General features: G+C 33.2%; 1 protein-coding gene across 3 annotated transcripts; it reads right to left on the bottom strand.

Annotated features, from left to right (window-relative positions):
* Nucleotides 1-7,929: 7,929 nt before the first annotated feature.
* Nucleotides 7,930-13,567, bottom strand: LOC144546933 (uncharacterized). 3 transcript variants are annotated; one of them, XM_078295525.1, is made up of 13 exons: nt 13,312-13,567; nt 13,104-13,149; nt 12,567-12,616; nt 11,822-12,321; nt 11,374-11,528; nt 10,916-11,020; nt 10,173-10,287; nt 9,940-9,987; nt 9,468-9,766; nt 8,923-8,983; nt 8,732-8,829; nt 8,401-8,464; nt 7,930-8,267 (listed from the first exon to the last, which is right to left on the bottom strand). In XM_078295525.1, exons 1-13 carry the CDS (start codon nt 13,440-13,442, stop codon nt 7,993-7,995), a joined length of 1,947 nt encoding a protein of 648 aa, XP_078151651.1. In that variant the 5' UTR covers nt 13,443-13,567; the 3' UTR covers nt 7,930-7,992. The 3 variants fall into 3 exon arrangements, with proteins under 3 accessions (XP_078151651.1, XP_078151650.1, XP_078151652.1); XM_078295524.1 differs by lacking the exon at nt 13,104-13,149 and having other exon boundaries at nt 13,312-13,551; XM_078295526.1 differs by lacking the exons at nt 9,940-9,987; nt 13,104-13,149 and having other exon boundaries at nt 13,312-13,551.
* Between the last annotated feature and the right edge of the window lie 1,000 nt (nt 13,568-14,567).

Raw genomic sequence — 14,567 nt, 5'->3', positions numbered from 1 at the left:
TGGAATTTTTTTTTAAATCATAAATAATTAAATGAATTTTACGTAACCAATATGATGGCTTTTTTTTTTAAAAAATCATAAAAAAAATTGTCTTTTCTCAAGACCGTGAGAACTGCACGGTCTCAAACTTTTTTTTTTCCGATTTTCTAAATTCTGCACAATTTTCATCGCAATAAATCTATTTTTTCTCTCCAGACCGTGGGAACCACACTGTCTACACATTCTCTAATTTTTTTTTTCTCTAGACTGTTGGCTGCCCACGGTCTTGCCGGATAATCACAGATATACAACCAAAATTGGAGCCCTCACGGGGAATTGGATCTTTCGTGGCGCATGAATTGGGTATTTTCATGTGTGACCCTTCTGCTTCTAGAAGGAAATATCACCAAATGATATTACCAAAATTTTGTTATGATGTTTTTTTTGGGCAAATACTAAGAGCATCTACATCCCTAAAACTTAAAAGGATTTCTAAATAACTGTTAACTACTTTTTAGAAATTATGGTCTTTAAAGTTTCTAACTCTCACATCCCTGAAACTCATTTTAGAGTTTCTATTAAGCCACGTCAGCAACAAATTAAAAAGGAGAAACAATTTGAGCCAATCATTTGGCCAACATAGAGTTTATAAACAGTTTCTTAATAAGAAACTTTCCTGCATAGTTTCTAAATAAGAAACTCTCCCACATCCCTGAAACTGGATTAGAAACTGCCACATCAGATTAGAAACTCTAATAGTTTCAGGGATGTAGATGCTCTAATGTTAATAATTTAAATTGAGAAAAGGTTCTTGTCCACTGCCATTTGTCCACCATTTGTCCACTGCCCCTTATCCAACTCCCGTTAACTGTCTTCCGGTCCCACTTCGTAACCGTCTCTCGTCTTCGTATTTAAAAAGGTTGGCGGACGAGCGTATCCTTCCTTTTTTGAATTTCCATATTTTCAAAACCGATCAGATTAGCTCCGCATTTGGCGATTTCTTTCTTCTTTTTTTGCGACGCAATATTCAACCGATTAGTCACGGCTCTCTCCAGATAGCGATCTCTCTCTCTCCAGATAGCGATCTCTTTTTTTTTCAAATAGCTATTTCTTTCTTCTTTCAAATATTCAGGCGATTTCTTTCTTCTTTCAAATAGCGATCTCTCTCTTATCTTCTCCGATTAGTCACGGCTCTCTCCAGAATTCAGATTCATCGTTTCTTTGCTCGATCCTCCTTCGAGCGACACACAGTGACGGCAGCAACGGTCGCAACGGCTTCGATTAACCTGGTTCGATTTGCTTCAATCAAGCCCTTCGCTCTTCATTTGTCTCTGTCCTTCATTTGCTTCAATCAAGTACTGGTTCGATTTTGGCTCGCTACTCCGAACAGTGAATGCATTGTTTCAAGCTTTGGTAAGAAATATTGTAAATTTCTGATTCATTTTTCCTTTGCAATGTCGATTTTAATTGAGATTACTGACTCGATCTCGTTTTTTATATATAATCGCAATGGAACCTTCAATCATGGAGCGCGATCGAATAGAAGTTGTTTTTGTTGAAGAGCACGGCAAAATTCAAATCTAGTAAGTTATTTCTGTTGAATTTGTTGTTTTCGTTGTATGCAGTAACAGATCTAGCATTTCAAATGAAATCTGGAGGAAAAAGATGATAGAGATGCGATATGGAGTATTGATCTGTTAATTTTACTGTATTGTCTCGTTAATTTTACAGTATTCATCATGTCATTTTACAGTATTCATCTTGTGGAAATCTGGAGGAAATAGATGATAGAGAGGCGATATGGAGTATTAATCTATTAATTTTACAGTATTGCCTTGTTAATTTTACAATATTCATCTTGTCATTTTACAGTATTCATCTTGTAGAAATCTGAAAAAAAGAAATGATTTGTTAATTTTACAGTATTTATCTTGTAATTTTACAGTATTCATCTTGTAATTTTACAGTATTCATCTTGTGAAAATATGAAGGAAAGTTATATCTTAAATCTTTCTGAAAGTCAGTAAGTTATATCTGAAAAAGGATTGGACCGATTGATCGTGGAGCGCGATCGAATAGAAGTTGTTTTTGTTGAAGAGCACGGCAAAATTCAAATCTAGTAAGTTATTTCTGTTGAATTTATTGTTTTCGTTGTATGCAGTAACAGATCTAGCATTTCAAATGAAATCTAGAGGAAAGAGATGATTTTTTTTTTTTTTGAAATTTGTTGACAGTGGCTGTCAAACTGAATTACATCCTACTAAAGTAAACGAATTTAAACAGCAAACTTTAGCACAGCTTTTCCCATAACCTACTCTCTTGACATATTTTATCTCCTAGCACTTCGGGGGGAACCAGTTCTCCTCTGAAGATTCTGACAGTGGGAGGAAAGAGATGATAGAGATGAGATATGGAGTATTGATCTGTTAATTTTACTGTATTGCCCCGTTAATTTTACAGTATTCATCTGTCATTTTACAGTATTCATCTTGTGGAAATCTGGAGGAAATAGATGATAGAGAGGCGATATGGAGTATTAATCTGTTAATTTTACAGTATTTCCTTGTTAATTTTACAGTATTCATCTTGTCATTTTACAGTATTCATCTTGTGGAAATCTGGAAGAAAGAGATGATAGAGAGGCGATATGGAGTATTGATCTGTTAATTTTATAGTATTGCCCCGTTAATTTTACAGTATTCATTTTGTCATTTTATAGTATTCATCTTGTGAAAATCTGGAGGAAAGAGATGATAGAAAGGCGATATGGAGTATTGATTTGTTAATTTTACAGTATTTATCTTGTAATTTTACAGTATTCATCTTGTAATTTTACAGTATTTCATCTTGTGAAAATCTGGAAGAAAAATATGATATAAAGGCTTCTTACTCATCCGAACAATATTCAATTGAAAATTCTACTGTATACAAGATTCAATTTTACAGTTCTGCTGATTCAATTTTACAGTATACAAGATTCAATTGTAAATTTTACTGTGTAGAAGATCCAATTTTACAGTATACAAGATTCAATTTTACAGTATACAATATTCAATTTTACAGTATACAATATTCAATTTTACAGTATACAATTTTCTAATTTTACAGTATACAATATTCAATTTTACAGTATACAAGATTCAACCCAGTGTTAATAACCGCTAATAACTAACTCTAACTGTCAATAACTTCCTATAACTGTAATTTTCGAAAGTACAGTTTGAAAGTACATTTATTTTGTCATGTTGTGCAAGTTGTAATCTTTTTCTAACTATCATGGGACCACTTCAAATAGTTGTTGGATGTTTTGTGATTAAGTGATATATTTTATGTGATATATTGTATAATTATATAGCATGTAGAAGTAATTTTACAGTATTCGCGCAAGTCAAAGCTGTGGACAAATGGTGGACAAAAGGCTGTGGACAATTAGACGCTTCCATTTAAATTTCAGTCTAAATGTTTGTAGTTTAAATCATGTATTTTTATGTCTAAATATGTTTTATAATTTTTAAGGAAACTAAGTTTTACTTATTTTATATTTTATTGATTTGTTAAACTTTAAAATTTTCTCAGTTAGTAAATAACTGGTAACTGTTAGTTATTCAAAATTTATTAACTGGTAACTGTTAGTGTTATGGATACAAATTTGTCAAAATTCTCAATCGTGAACAGTAACCCTAAAATCTTTATTTTTCTAAATCCAGCCGTCCAATTATTTTGAGATTCCGTACAAAATAAACCATCTGCTTTGAGATTCATGCATGAAAAAAAAATTGAATGGCTGGATTAAAAAAAAACAGAAATTTCAGCAGATCCTGAACCATTTGTTATTCATCATAAAACACTCTAAAACCATTATCTAGTTTAATTAATTAATATACTATTAAGACGTCTCAGCAATATTTTATAATTTTTAATGTAAACACGATAAAAGAATTTATATTATTTAAATCCAGATATACCATTTGATTCTAGTATGAACAAACATTAGATATCAACACAAAGCATCAAAAAAATGTCTTTTCATTCTACTTTTTGTATTCTTATGAAATCTATGTGATTGATGATGACAAGTGTCAAGCATTAATGGTCTATTTGGATTATCTTATTCTAATGAATAAAATATGTTCATAGACATAATTGGGAAAAAAATAGATCTATGTGTAGACCGTGGAGCTCCCACGGTCTGGGGAAAAGGGAAAAGCAGATCGTGGGGAGCGGATGGTCTGGAGCGATTGTGAAAAAATTGTTTTGATCTTCTGCGGCAGAAAAAATTGTGCAGCATGCGAAGGATTGGGAAAACCGGAAAAAAAAAAAAAAAAAAAGTTTGAGACCGTGGGAGCCTTACGGTCCTTATGGTTTTTTTTTATAAAAAAACCATCGTATTGGTTCCGTAAAATTCATTTAATTATTTATAGTTTACAAAAAAAATTCTCAGATGCGATGTAATAATTTTGCGGCTCGGTTTAGAGTTTGGAAATACCTATGCGGCAACTATAATATCAAATATCAATTGTAAAAATATAAAATAATTATTAATTCTGCATGTTATTTAATTAGTAATATATTAGTAATTGTTACAAATATATTTACTAATAACACAACAACAAGAATAGTGCATATTAAAATAAGGATTTGAGGCCTGATTGAGATGCTAAAACAATTAATAACACATTTAAACTTTTTTTTATATTTATGAAAAATTAAGAAGATGACAAACTTGAAGAACTTATAAAATTTATAACCAAAGGCCGGGGTTACGAACATCACAGATCACACATTCCATCAAATTTTCTAGACCATGAAATCTCTCTCCGTTTGATAGAGATATGCTCCGTACGGCTCTTGTAGCTATGTGACTATGTGAAATCATTCAACCACCTTTTGTTGCCATGGTGCGGCCACATACTATTTACTACAACGTGTTTTCGCCTCAAAAAGTTCAATAACTACTTAAGATTAAATTATTGATTTGATTTGAATAGAGATTGCGAAATTTGTGGGCTCTTTCCTCTACTTCTTTTTTTTATCTTCCACCTGAACTTCCATTGGGAGAGAAAGAGGTCAATAGAACTGAACCAGTAGTTTAATTCCATTGTACATTGTGTGTTCGTTAGTACGGTAAATTGTGATTTTCAGTAAGACCAAAGGAAATCAGTGGTCAATTTTATTGGTTTCTTCTAATAAAAACAAATCATTAGTTTGATCTTATTTCTTTGTTGAGAAAATAAAAATTAAATTCAATTTATTTCTGACAAATTTTTTTTTTTAATTTCTAAAAATAGAAAAATGTTAATTAAGACCCGATAGTGAACAGTTTGTCACACAGTGTTTCTCCAATTGATGTAGTTGATAAAGACCTAAGTCGTGCATTTTTGTTCTAACTTCTAACGAACGGCCAAATTGAGCACGTGATGTTTGACATGGGAAGAATGAGAATTGAAGTATATACACCTCCAAATCTACACTCGTAAAAGCATTTAAAAGAGAAAATAAATATGTAGCAATCTAATTCCTCAAATACGTGTAATAATGAAAATGCTCACTATTTAAACGGTTTCAATTTATTATATAGAGTAGAAGTAGGATGTTCATTAGCTCATTACATTTTTTAACAAGTCCAATTTTAAAATTTATCATATTGATTTAAAAATGAACCTAAACAGTTGAAATTCATTTATTGTACGAGCAATGTGTTTACATATCAAATATATAATTTTTTTAATTAATTTAATAAAGCCAAGCTGTTAAAAAAACCATATAAGATAATTTTAATACGTTCATCTTTCATTCTTTTTTTACACAACACCAAACACCCCCACCCTCCCACCCCATTTTAAATAAATAAATAAATACTAGTATCGTGCCCGTGCATTGCAACGGAGACATATTATAAGATTGAATAGAATATGAAGAGACTTTTTTATTTGGCATTCACACAAAATAAAAAAATGAAAATAAAAGACAAATTGAAAAAAACGGAAATACAAATAATAAATCTCCATTCTTATATTATGCACGTAGTTGTCCTAATACAACAAATGAAAAAAAAAAGAATCAAATATAATATGATTTTTTTTTAAAATATCATTGCGATTTAAGATCTAATTTTCTCTACAAGCAAGACAGGTCATTAAACGATTTAGAGGAGATCATATGTAAAGAAACAAATTTGAAAAATATATAATTAAATGATTCGATAAGGATTTTCTCTACATATATATTCTTCATCAAAATTATTTTAACAATAGAAATTTCTCTACATATCATTTCTATACACGAAAGTTCTAAATATTATTCATTTTCTCTTCAGATCAGAAAGATTAATTGCTTTTGTTAGCACAAGATCTGATATTCATCTATTCACAAAAATACAATAGCCCTAAATAAAATACAAAAAAATATAATTGTTTCTATTTTCATTGTCGAAACTATAGAGGAAGAAGAGAAATGAAGGAACCAAATTCTTTGCCCACTGATGGACAAAATTTTTTTCTACCATCTATGAAAACTAACCAATCCTGGTCTACTACGTTTTGGACCTCTCAATGATGGCTTTCACAATTATTAAATACTTGGTCCATCATTAATATTTCTAAGCATAGAAAAATTGACTCACGTGGTCAACAAAAATAGAAAAAAAAAATCCAATTTGTCTTCATGAAATCTCTATTTTTATATTATGATACCACAAGTAAAATAAATTTATAACAAATTACCAGAAGATATTTTTTGAAAAAAATGTAAGTTATACAGAAGAGAGTTCCAATACAATAATTTTTATGTGCAATTTGAGTTATAAATTTTCAAATATGAATGAAAAAAAGTAAACTTTGAACATTTTATAGCACAAAATTTTTGCCAGAGAATTTTGAATTTTAAAAATTATTATTAAATAATATAGGAAAATTAATTGAGTACGTCAAATTTTCAAAGGTCTAGAAGGCTCTGAGTTAGTGGTTTGAATTAAAACTTTTGAACCACGTTAGTAGTTCAGATTTAAACTTTGAAGCCGAATTAGTGGTTTTGACTTAAACTTTGGACCCAAACTACAAACTCAATTCCAAAATTTAAATCTGAGTTACCCACTCAGTGCTTGCTAAGCCATAAAAAAATTCAATTACTAAATCTATATTCTTATATTATTTAATAATAATTTCTAAAAATAAAAATTCTTTATAATGCTACAACATTTTGTAACAAAATTTATTTTTTGTTTATATTTGAAATTTTTTAACCCGTTTTGCACATTAAATTGGTTATATTGAAACTCTCATCTACATAAGTTCACATAAAGAATACCGTGTGATATTCTTATTATTAATTTTTTTATATTAATTTATATTCATTATAATTATTATTCTCTAGATAAATTGTGGTATTATTAATTATTTCATGAAAGACATTGGATTGTATTTTTCTATCTTTATTCATTATGTGAGTTATTTTTTTGGCATTTAAAAAATTTTCTATATAAATTAGTCTACACATATTAATGATAATTGATTATTGTAAAAACCTTCATTTGAGAGTTAACAAAACGTGGCATACACAGATTAATTAGTTTTTATAGATGGCAAGGAAATAAAATGGAGGAAATGAAAAAATAAGGAAATAATTTAATTGGAAGAATATAAAATAACTAAGGATTTATTCAATTTTAATGTGATAAACTATGTAGCAGTCTGTGTGGCGAGCATGTTTTTAACTAAATTTAAACTTCTACACATAAGATAGATATATATAATCAAAAGAAGACAGATTATGTAATTGAATGATTGATATTCAATTTGAAAATTCATCTTTCAATCTCAGCCATTGAAGGATCAGGACAACTACGTGCATAATATAAGAATGGAGATATAAACAAAAAAAAAAAACTCTGCACACCACCCTACTTTATTTTCATGACAACCATTTCCACATAAAACTACAACATGGCACAACCCAAAAGAAAAAAAAATGGTCAATAAACTATTTACAAAGGTAACTAACATTGACATCTTGAGTTTACATAGCCAGCACTGTTGTTTGGTTAGTCGGCGGCACAATCCTGGCCCGCTTTCTTGGAACAGCCAGGAAGGCAATTGACCTGAGAATCGCTTTTATCTTCCTGTTACTACGCGATGTCAGTGGTTCCCCATGCACAATGTTTGACACGCTTCCAGTAAAACGCACTCCATACCCAGCTTCGAAATCATCAGTTATCGGTTGAAATTGCATAGAGGAATCGGGAGTTGATTCAGCATCTGCTGCATACCTCGGAAGTTCAAGCTGAGGGGATCCTGCAAGAGACGCCCACGAAATTTTATTTTTTAATCGGCATATGGCCAATCAGCGTATTACATATTTGAGATAATGCTGGAGAAAATTCAGTTTATATAATTTTATATGAAGGGATGAAAGTGAAGTTTTTACCGCCAACATTAGTATGTTGCACAGAGTCCCAATTCATTATATTTCTGCTCTCAACATTCGCATGCTGAAAGAATAAACAAACATATTAGTATATTACATTATGGGTGCTGGGGTTGGCACTTCCTCAGGTTGTACTATGGGTAAACAATGTTAAACTTTTTAATATTATTTTCTACTTGATTGTCATGACCTAATGGAGCTTAATCAATGCTCTAAACAAAGTTTGGTCCAAACATTAGTAAATTATATAAACAAACAAAACAACAGAATGCAACGTTTTGCACCTATCAAGTACCAGAAATAGTAAATGAAAAACCAATCATTTCCTTACGTTTCTGTCATAAAAAACAGGGCATTGTGTCTCCATTGGAGAAAGTGGAGGTAAATACCCAATTGGAGAAAGTTGCGTGTAGACTGCTGGCATATCACCTATAATTTGTAATAACAAAAAGAACCTAGCCCTGTCAGATAAACATATAAACAGTTCAAGAAAAGTCCAGTAACAGTATATCTATAGGATACCTTGATCATCTGAATTGTTCTCATAGGGACTACTGGCACTCTGAAGGAGAGATATATTAGCCTGAATTTCAGAAGACAAAACATTAATTTAGATACATAAAGTGTTGAATTGGTAGTGATATAAGGCAAAATATAATTCAGAGTTGAGCAGACAACTTTATCTCTTTTCTTTTTTTGGGTGAAATTGAGGGTAAATTGAAGAAAATTTTGCATAAATTGAGGTACAATATATTAGCCTCAAGCCATCAGTTGGATTTTACACACCTCTACTGATAAATGATTGATATTGATGTGAAGTTAGCAAGGAAAAGAAATTCTACCAGGGGTGCCAACAAATTAATGTTGTCAGAAACTGACTAGTCAGAATTAATTTGGTTCATTTGCCAACAAATTAATATTTTGGTCCAAATTGTTGATTTGTTTCACGCATGAATGAGTGAAGTTATTCAGTAAAGAATAAAAATTGTCAACATAAAACCGCACTGTACTAGAAACCATGGAACCAACTACCAACTGGTAATGGAATAAGGATATAACTAATGCACCTGTTCGAAGGGTTGGTATATGGCAGGAGGTACACTCCTGGCCCGTCTTCTGGGACTAGCCAGGAATGTGATTAACTTGAGAAGAATCTTCATCTTCGCCTTCCTACGTGGTGAAAGTGGCCCCACGTACCCACTGTTCGAGATGCTTTCTCTGAACCGTTGAACCAGTTCTTCGCACGAGCCAGCATCAAAACTGTTACTTCTTGATGGAGATTGAAAATTGTTACTGGGAGTTAATTCGCCATTTGCTAACAAATCCTCCAATAGCTCCGAGTCACTAGAAACTTCCACTTGCAATGCTGCCAAAGGCATTCATACAATTAGATGCATTAATTTGGGTATCAGATTTTTAATATGAAAACATGACTAATCAGCATAACATAAATTTGACATAATGTTGTTGTAGAACTGAAAATTTACTGTCTTCATGCATTAAATAAGACATAATGTAGGTGAAGTACTTGGTACTTACCACCAGCAGTCGTAAGCTGTAAGGGGCCCGCATTCAGGATGAATGTATCTATACCCAAAAAAGAAAGAAAAGGAAGTTCAGTCATTGTCCAAATATATCAGATAACTAAAAAAAAAAAACCCAAATTAATTGCGGAACTGTGGTTTCCTTCTAATAACAGAAGCCGTGGTTGTCTGCCACTTTTTCAACCAAAGAAAAAAGAAAAAGGTCAACAAAACATAAATATATAGTACCTGATATTATTAAATTATTTTCGCAAGGATTTCGTACAGACGATCCTGAGCCAACAAGACGAGGCACACCATTTGTTTGGAGGGGGTTTATCCTTCCCGGCATATGAACTAAATCCTGAATTTCCAAATACAATTGCTTAAGAAATAGCAAGCACAAGTTTTTAAATAGGTGGTGTGCTGTGATAATGCATTTAGAAGCCAATGAAAGCAATTAAATTTTTTTTTTTTGGCACAGCTGCATAGTAAGAGGTAATGGAGCAAAAGGTTTTGTTATAACAAGGCTAAATTGCACAGTTCAGAACTCAAGCAACCTAGATTAAATTGACACTCAATTACACCTATGGATATAACGAAGAAGTGGGTAGCATTGAAAGTCAATTGAAGCAAGTTTCGTTTAAATTGAGGCTTAATGCACAATTAGCATCAGGTCATTTATCGAATTGAATCTTGATGCGAAGTTCTCCTGTGCAGAACTTCTTCAAGGGGTGACACCAAATTTATGTTGTTATTAATTGGATATACAAAATAAAATTGGTTTGTATTTGGGTTCAAAAAATGTTGACTTCATTATCCATTGAAATCTGAAACTAAACAAGACACTTTGTAAAGAATACAATGAAATTATAAACCGAAGAAGACACTTTGTAAAGAATAAAATATTACTGAAATGAATATATAAATATATAATCAGACAGAAACGTTGGTAAAATCTGCTAAATGAAATAAGGATATGATGAACGCACCTGCCGAGGCTGACTACTGCTGCTCAAGGCACTGTATTTGGCACTCATTGCGTGCTCAACCATAGACTTCCAGCCTTTGTCAGATTCTGACTTAAAACAAAGTATCTAAAATATTATGAAAGAGAGAAGAGAGAAAAATTAGTATTACCATCCATAACAAATACGAAAAAAAGAATGATCAAAATCTTCAATCCCGGTTTCAGTACCAGTACATTGCGGTAGACACACCAGATTTGCATCAGCATGTACCTTTCAGTACCACTACCAATATCAGTCAGGCCTGTAACAAATATGAGCTAGTATAATTCTTTCACCTTATTGTACCTATGCATTATAAGTACTTATAAGTGGTTACTGGAATCGTACCATTACGTACTGGTACTGGCTCTGTTGAGCTCCCAAACTATAACCACTCTGAGATATTGCAAATCTAACATAAAAACTACAGGCGTGCTAACCTTGCGAAGTTCAGGTTGCTTGTTGTCGTACCAGTAGAGGAAGTCCCCCACTGTTTTAATGTTATTCTTTTTGAGGTTAGAAGCACGATCTTTTCCAACTTTCTTGAGACATTGTACTTCGTCTTTCAGCTCCAGCAGGTCAGGTTTTTGAGATGCTATAAAAAAAGGGAATCAAATCAGTAACTTTCAAACAGACAAGGATTTAATTTACCCTCCAGTATGAACATATACCAACTTAACACCTAGTGGCACTAAAATCTTTATTTTTTGTGATTTTTGCTTGTCAAATGCAAATTGGACTTTAGTATCTTCTTTTACATGCTGGTACTGGTCAAACATGCTAGAAGCATAGACTAAGATACTCGAAACATCTCTTATTAGTACCATGCCTGTTACCAAAAACACTATAATGAATAATGATCAACACATAATGAAAATCATTATTTACCTTCCCCTCGCCGGTCTCTTACTTGAAAATGATCACTCAAACCCTCTTGAACTCTCTCCCCACTTAAATAATAACCTTCTCCTTCAACCTCAACCATAACCCCTAGCCGAAATCCGCTCTTTGTCCAACTTGAATTATCATTAAAAAAAATATTTCCAAAAGAACCAACCCCATTTTCAAGCCGAATAGTGAGACTACGACCGATCAAAATAGGCCCCTTTCCATCCCTTTCCATTAACACGCTCGAAATAAACTCACTTCTGCTCCAATTTACTCCTTTGTTTTTCCAAAATTCAGCATCAAGCACAGTGATTCTGACTTTGACGGAAGAGAGGGAGCAGTCAGGAGATACTTTTGATTGAGTGTACGAATCGTATATTTCTACTCTTATCGGGTTTTTATTATTGTCTCTCACTAGTTTGGTTGTGAAGGTGGGGTCTTTGACCTTGTTGATGAACTGTAGCCGGTATCTAGCTTGGATGTTTTGATCTGGCAGCAGCCTTTAAGAGAATTTTGAAATCCATAATTACTTGCAGGATACAAAAGTAAAAAGGATTATAGCTTTGAAACCAATAACCTACTTCCTCCAAAATTGGAATAAAAAAGGTGAATAAATGACTTTTAGAAAATTAAGGTTGATTCAAAGAAAAATTGTTGAGTGCCATATTTGAGGATCAACAAACTCCGGATAGGCCTATTAGGTGTCCCCTGTACAATTGGTTGTGAGATAGTAATAATAGCTCACCGGGGAGGTAAATTGATGTAGGGAGAAATTTGCTGAAGCCCATCTCTAACCTGTTAAATTAAAATAAAATTGGCATTACATAAACCTCAATAGACTCATATCAATTTCAGAAACTAAAGCAGAGATGGGCATGAGAGTAACAGTCTAGGGATGGTACTGGTACAAACAGATAAGCAATTAAGAAAAATAAAGTTGCCCCAAACATACCCAAAATGTGCAATAAATTTAAGCTTAACCAAAGATAGACTAAAATGAAATTGTCCAATTATAAGAAAGGTGCCCATTTCTAACCTGTTAAATTAAAATAAAATTGGCATTGCATAAACCTCAATAGACTCATATCAATTTCGGAAACTAAAGCAGAGATGGGCATGACTTCATGAGAGTAATGGTCTAGGGATGGTACTGGTACAAACAGATAAGCAATTAAGCGAAATAAAGTTGCTACCAACATACCCAAAATGTGCAATCAATTTAAGCTTAACCAAATATAGACTAAAATGAAATTGAACAATTATAAGAAAGGTGAATCCTTACAGTTCTCCGAATCATGTCTTCTAAATGCCTGCGAAACATGGGATCCCTAGAAAATACAACAATAGTAACCAACAGAAAAGGTTAATGCTATTACAAGGGAAAAGACTGGGCAAGTAATTGAACTAAAAAAAAATCTGAAGATTAGAAAGAGAAGGTTTTGGAGAGGGATAGGATGGTTGACTTTTGAGAGAGAGAGAGAGTAACTGACAGAAATATGCTCTGGCCTCCGGCGAAAGGAAGTGAGAGACGAGCGGCACGGCTGTTGGCACCAGGGGTGAGCTGACAGTTCCGGTTGTTTTCGCCACTGCTGCTGTTGTCTTTGTTGGGATCCATCGTCATGTCTCCGTCTCTGTGTCTCCTTTGGGTTTAGATTTTTGACAAGTGGAGAAGATGAAGAAAAAGATTGAGTAGACATGGCTTATAAGGGCGGGGTGCATAGAGAGAGAGATGTCGGAGTTCACATCGATTTGGGAAATTCCCTGTAACTTTCCTTTATTATTTCGAATTATTAGTTTAAACAAAAATGGGAAATTGACCGGGAAGTTCTCTCTCTCCGCCTGAGGAGTCCATATCCTCTTTGAGTTAACAGAATACTTCAGTTCAGATTTGGACCGTCCGATCAGAATCCAGGCCAATCCGATTTGAGAGCGAGTGCACGAAACCTTTTAATACTCGTGAAGATTATTATCGGACGATCTGGATCTAAAAAGAATTATTCTGTTACCTCAGGTGATTTGAATTCCCGCCTCGAGGTCAAGAGAAATGGAAACAACCAATCCCACTACGCCTATCCGGCAGAAAGTCCACACGACTTCGAAAATTATAAAGTAACTCAATTTTTGAGTTTAGATCTGAACGGTCAGATTCGAATCGAACCATAGTATTCCGGGCGCTCCACCTTAGGTCGAATTGATCCGGATTCGAATTTCACGGTCTGGATCTAAACTCAAAAATTGAGTTACTTTAGGGGATTCGGACTCTATGGCACACGGGGTTAGGCTTAGGATGGGTATGGAATGGACCGGGTCCAGGGAAATGTTTGAAGATGTCAACCCGACTTATCCTAAAAGTAGAGTCATAAATCATAATGATCTGCAGCAACTGCAAGTGTTTAAGTTTGTCTGTCCGATCAGAATCCCGAATGTAAAGATCCTATTTAATATTCGTACAGAAACAGATCTAAACTCAAAATTTGAGTTACTTCAGAGGATCTGAACTACAATACAATCATCCGACATCGCCTGGAACATGAATCCGTATCACGTAACTGAGGTGAAGCCGAAAATCAGAACCGTTCTTTTAGCATGGCACGAATCTTAAAGCAGTCCCCTACAGTAACTACCGAATTAAGTTTGATTTGAATAAAATTAATCTGAACCGTTCATTCTTTTAAATTGCACCTCAGTCCTCAGGTACCTGGGGTGGGGGGTACGCACTCCTGGAACATTTCTTTTAATTCTTTGT

The sequence above is a fragment of the Carex rostrata genome, chromosome 30, assembly GCF_964058835.1.
Source record: "Carex rostrata chromosome 30, lpCarRost1.2, whole genome shotgun sequence".
Classification (NCBI taxonomy): domain Eukaryota; kingdom Viridiplantae; phylum Streptophyta; class Magnoliopsida; order Poales; family Cyperaceae; genus Carex; species Carex rostrata.
The sequence above is the reverse complement of the archived record's forward strand: the minus strand, read 5'-3'. Positions and strand labels throughout refer to the sequence as shown.

Coding starts and splice junctions, on each gene's coding strand:
- LOC144546933 (XM_078295524.1), bottom strand. CDS start 13,518: ATGTCTACTCAATCTTTTTCTTCATCTTCTCCACTTGTCAAAAATCTA. Junction 8,830..8,922: donor GAACAATTCAGATGATCAAG/GTATCCTATAGA, acceptor TACAAATTATAG/GTGATATGCCAGCAGTCTAC. Junction 8,465..8,731: donor CTGTTTTTTATGACAGAAAC/GTAAGGAAATGA, acceptor TTATTCTTTCAG/CATGCGAATGTTGAGAGCAG.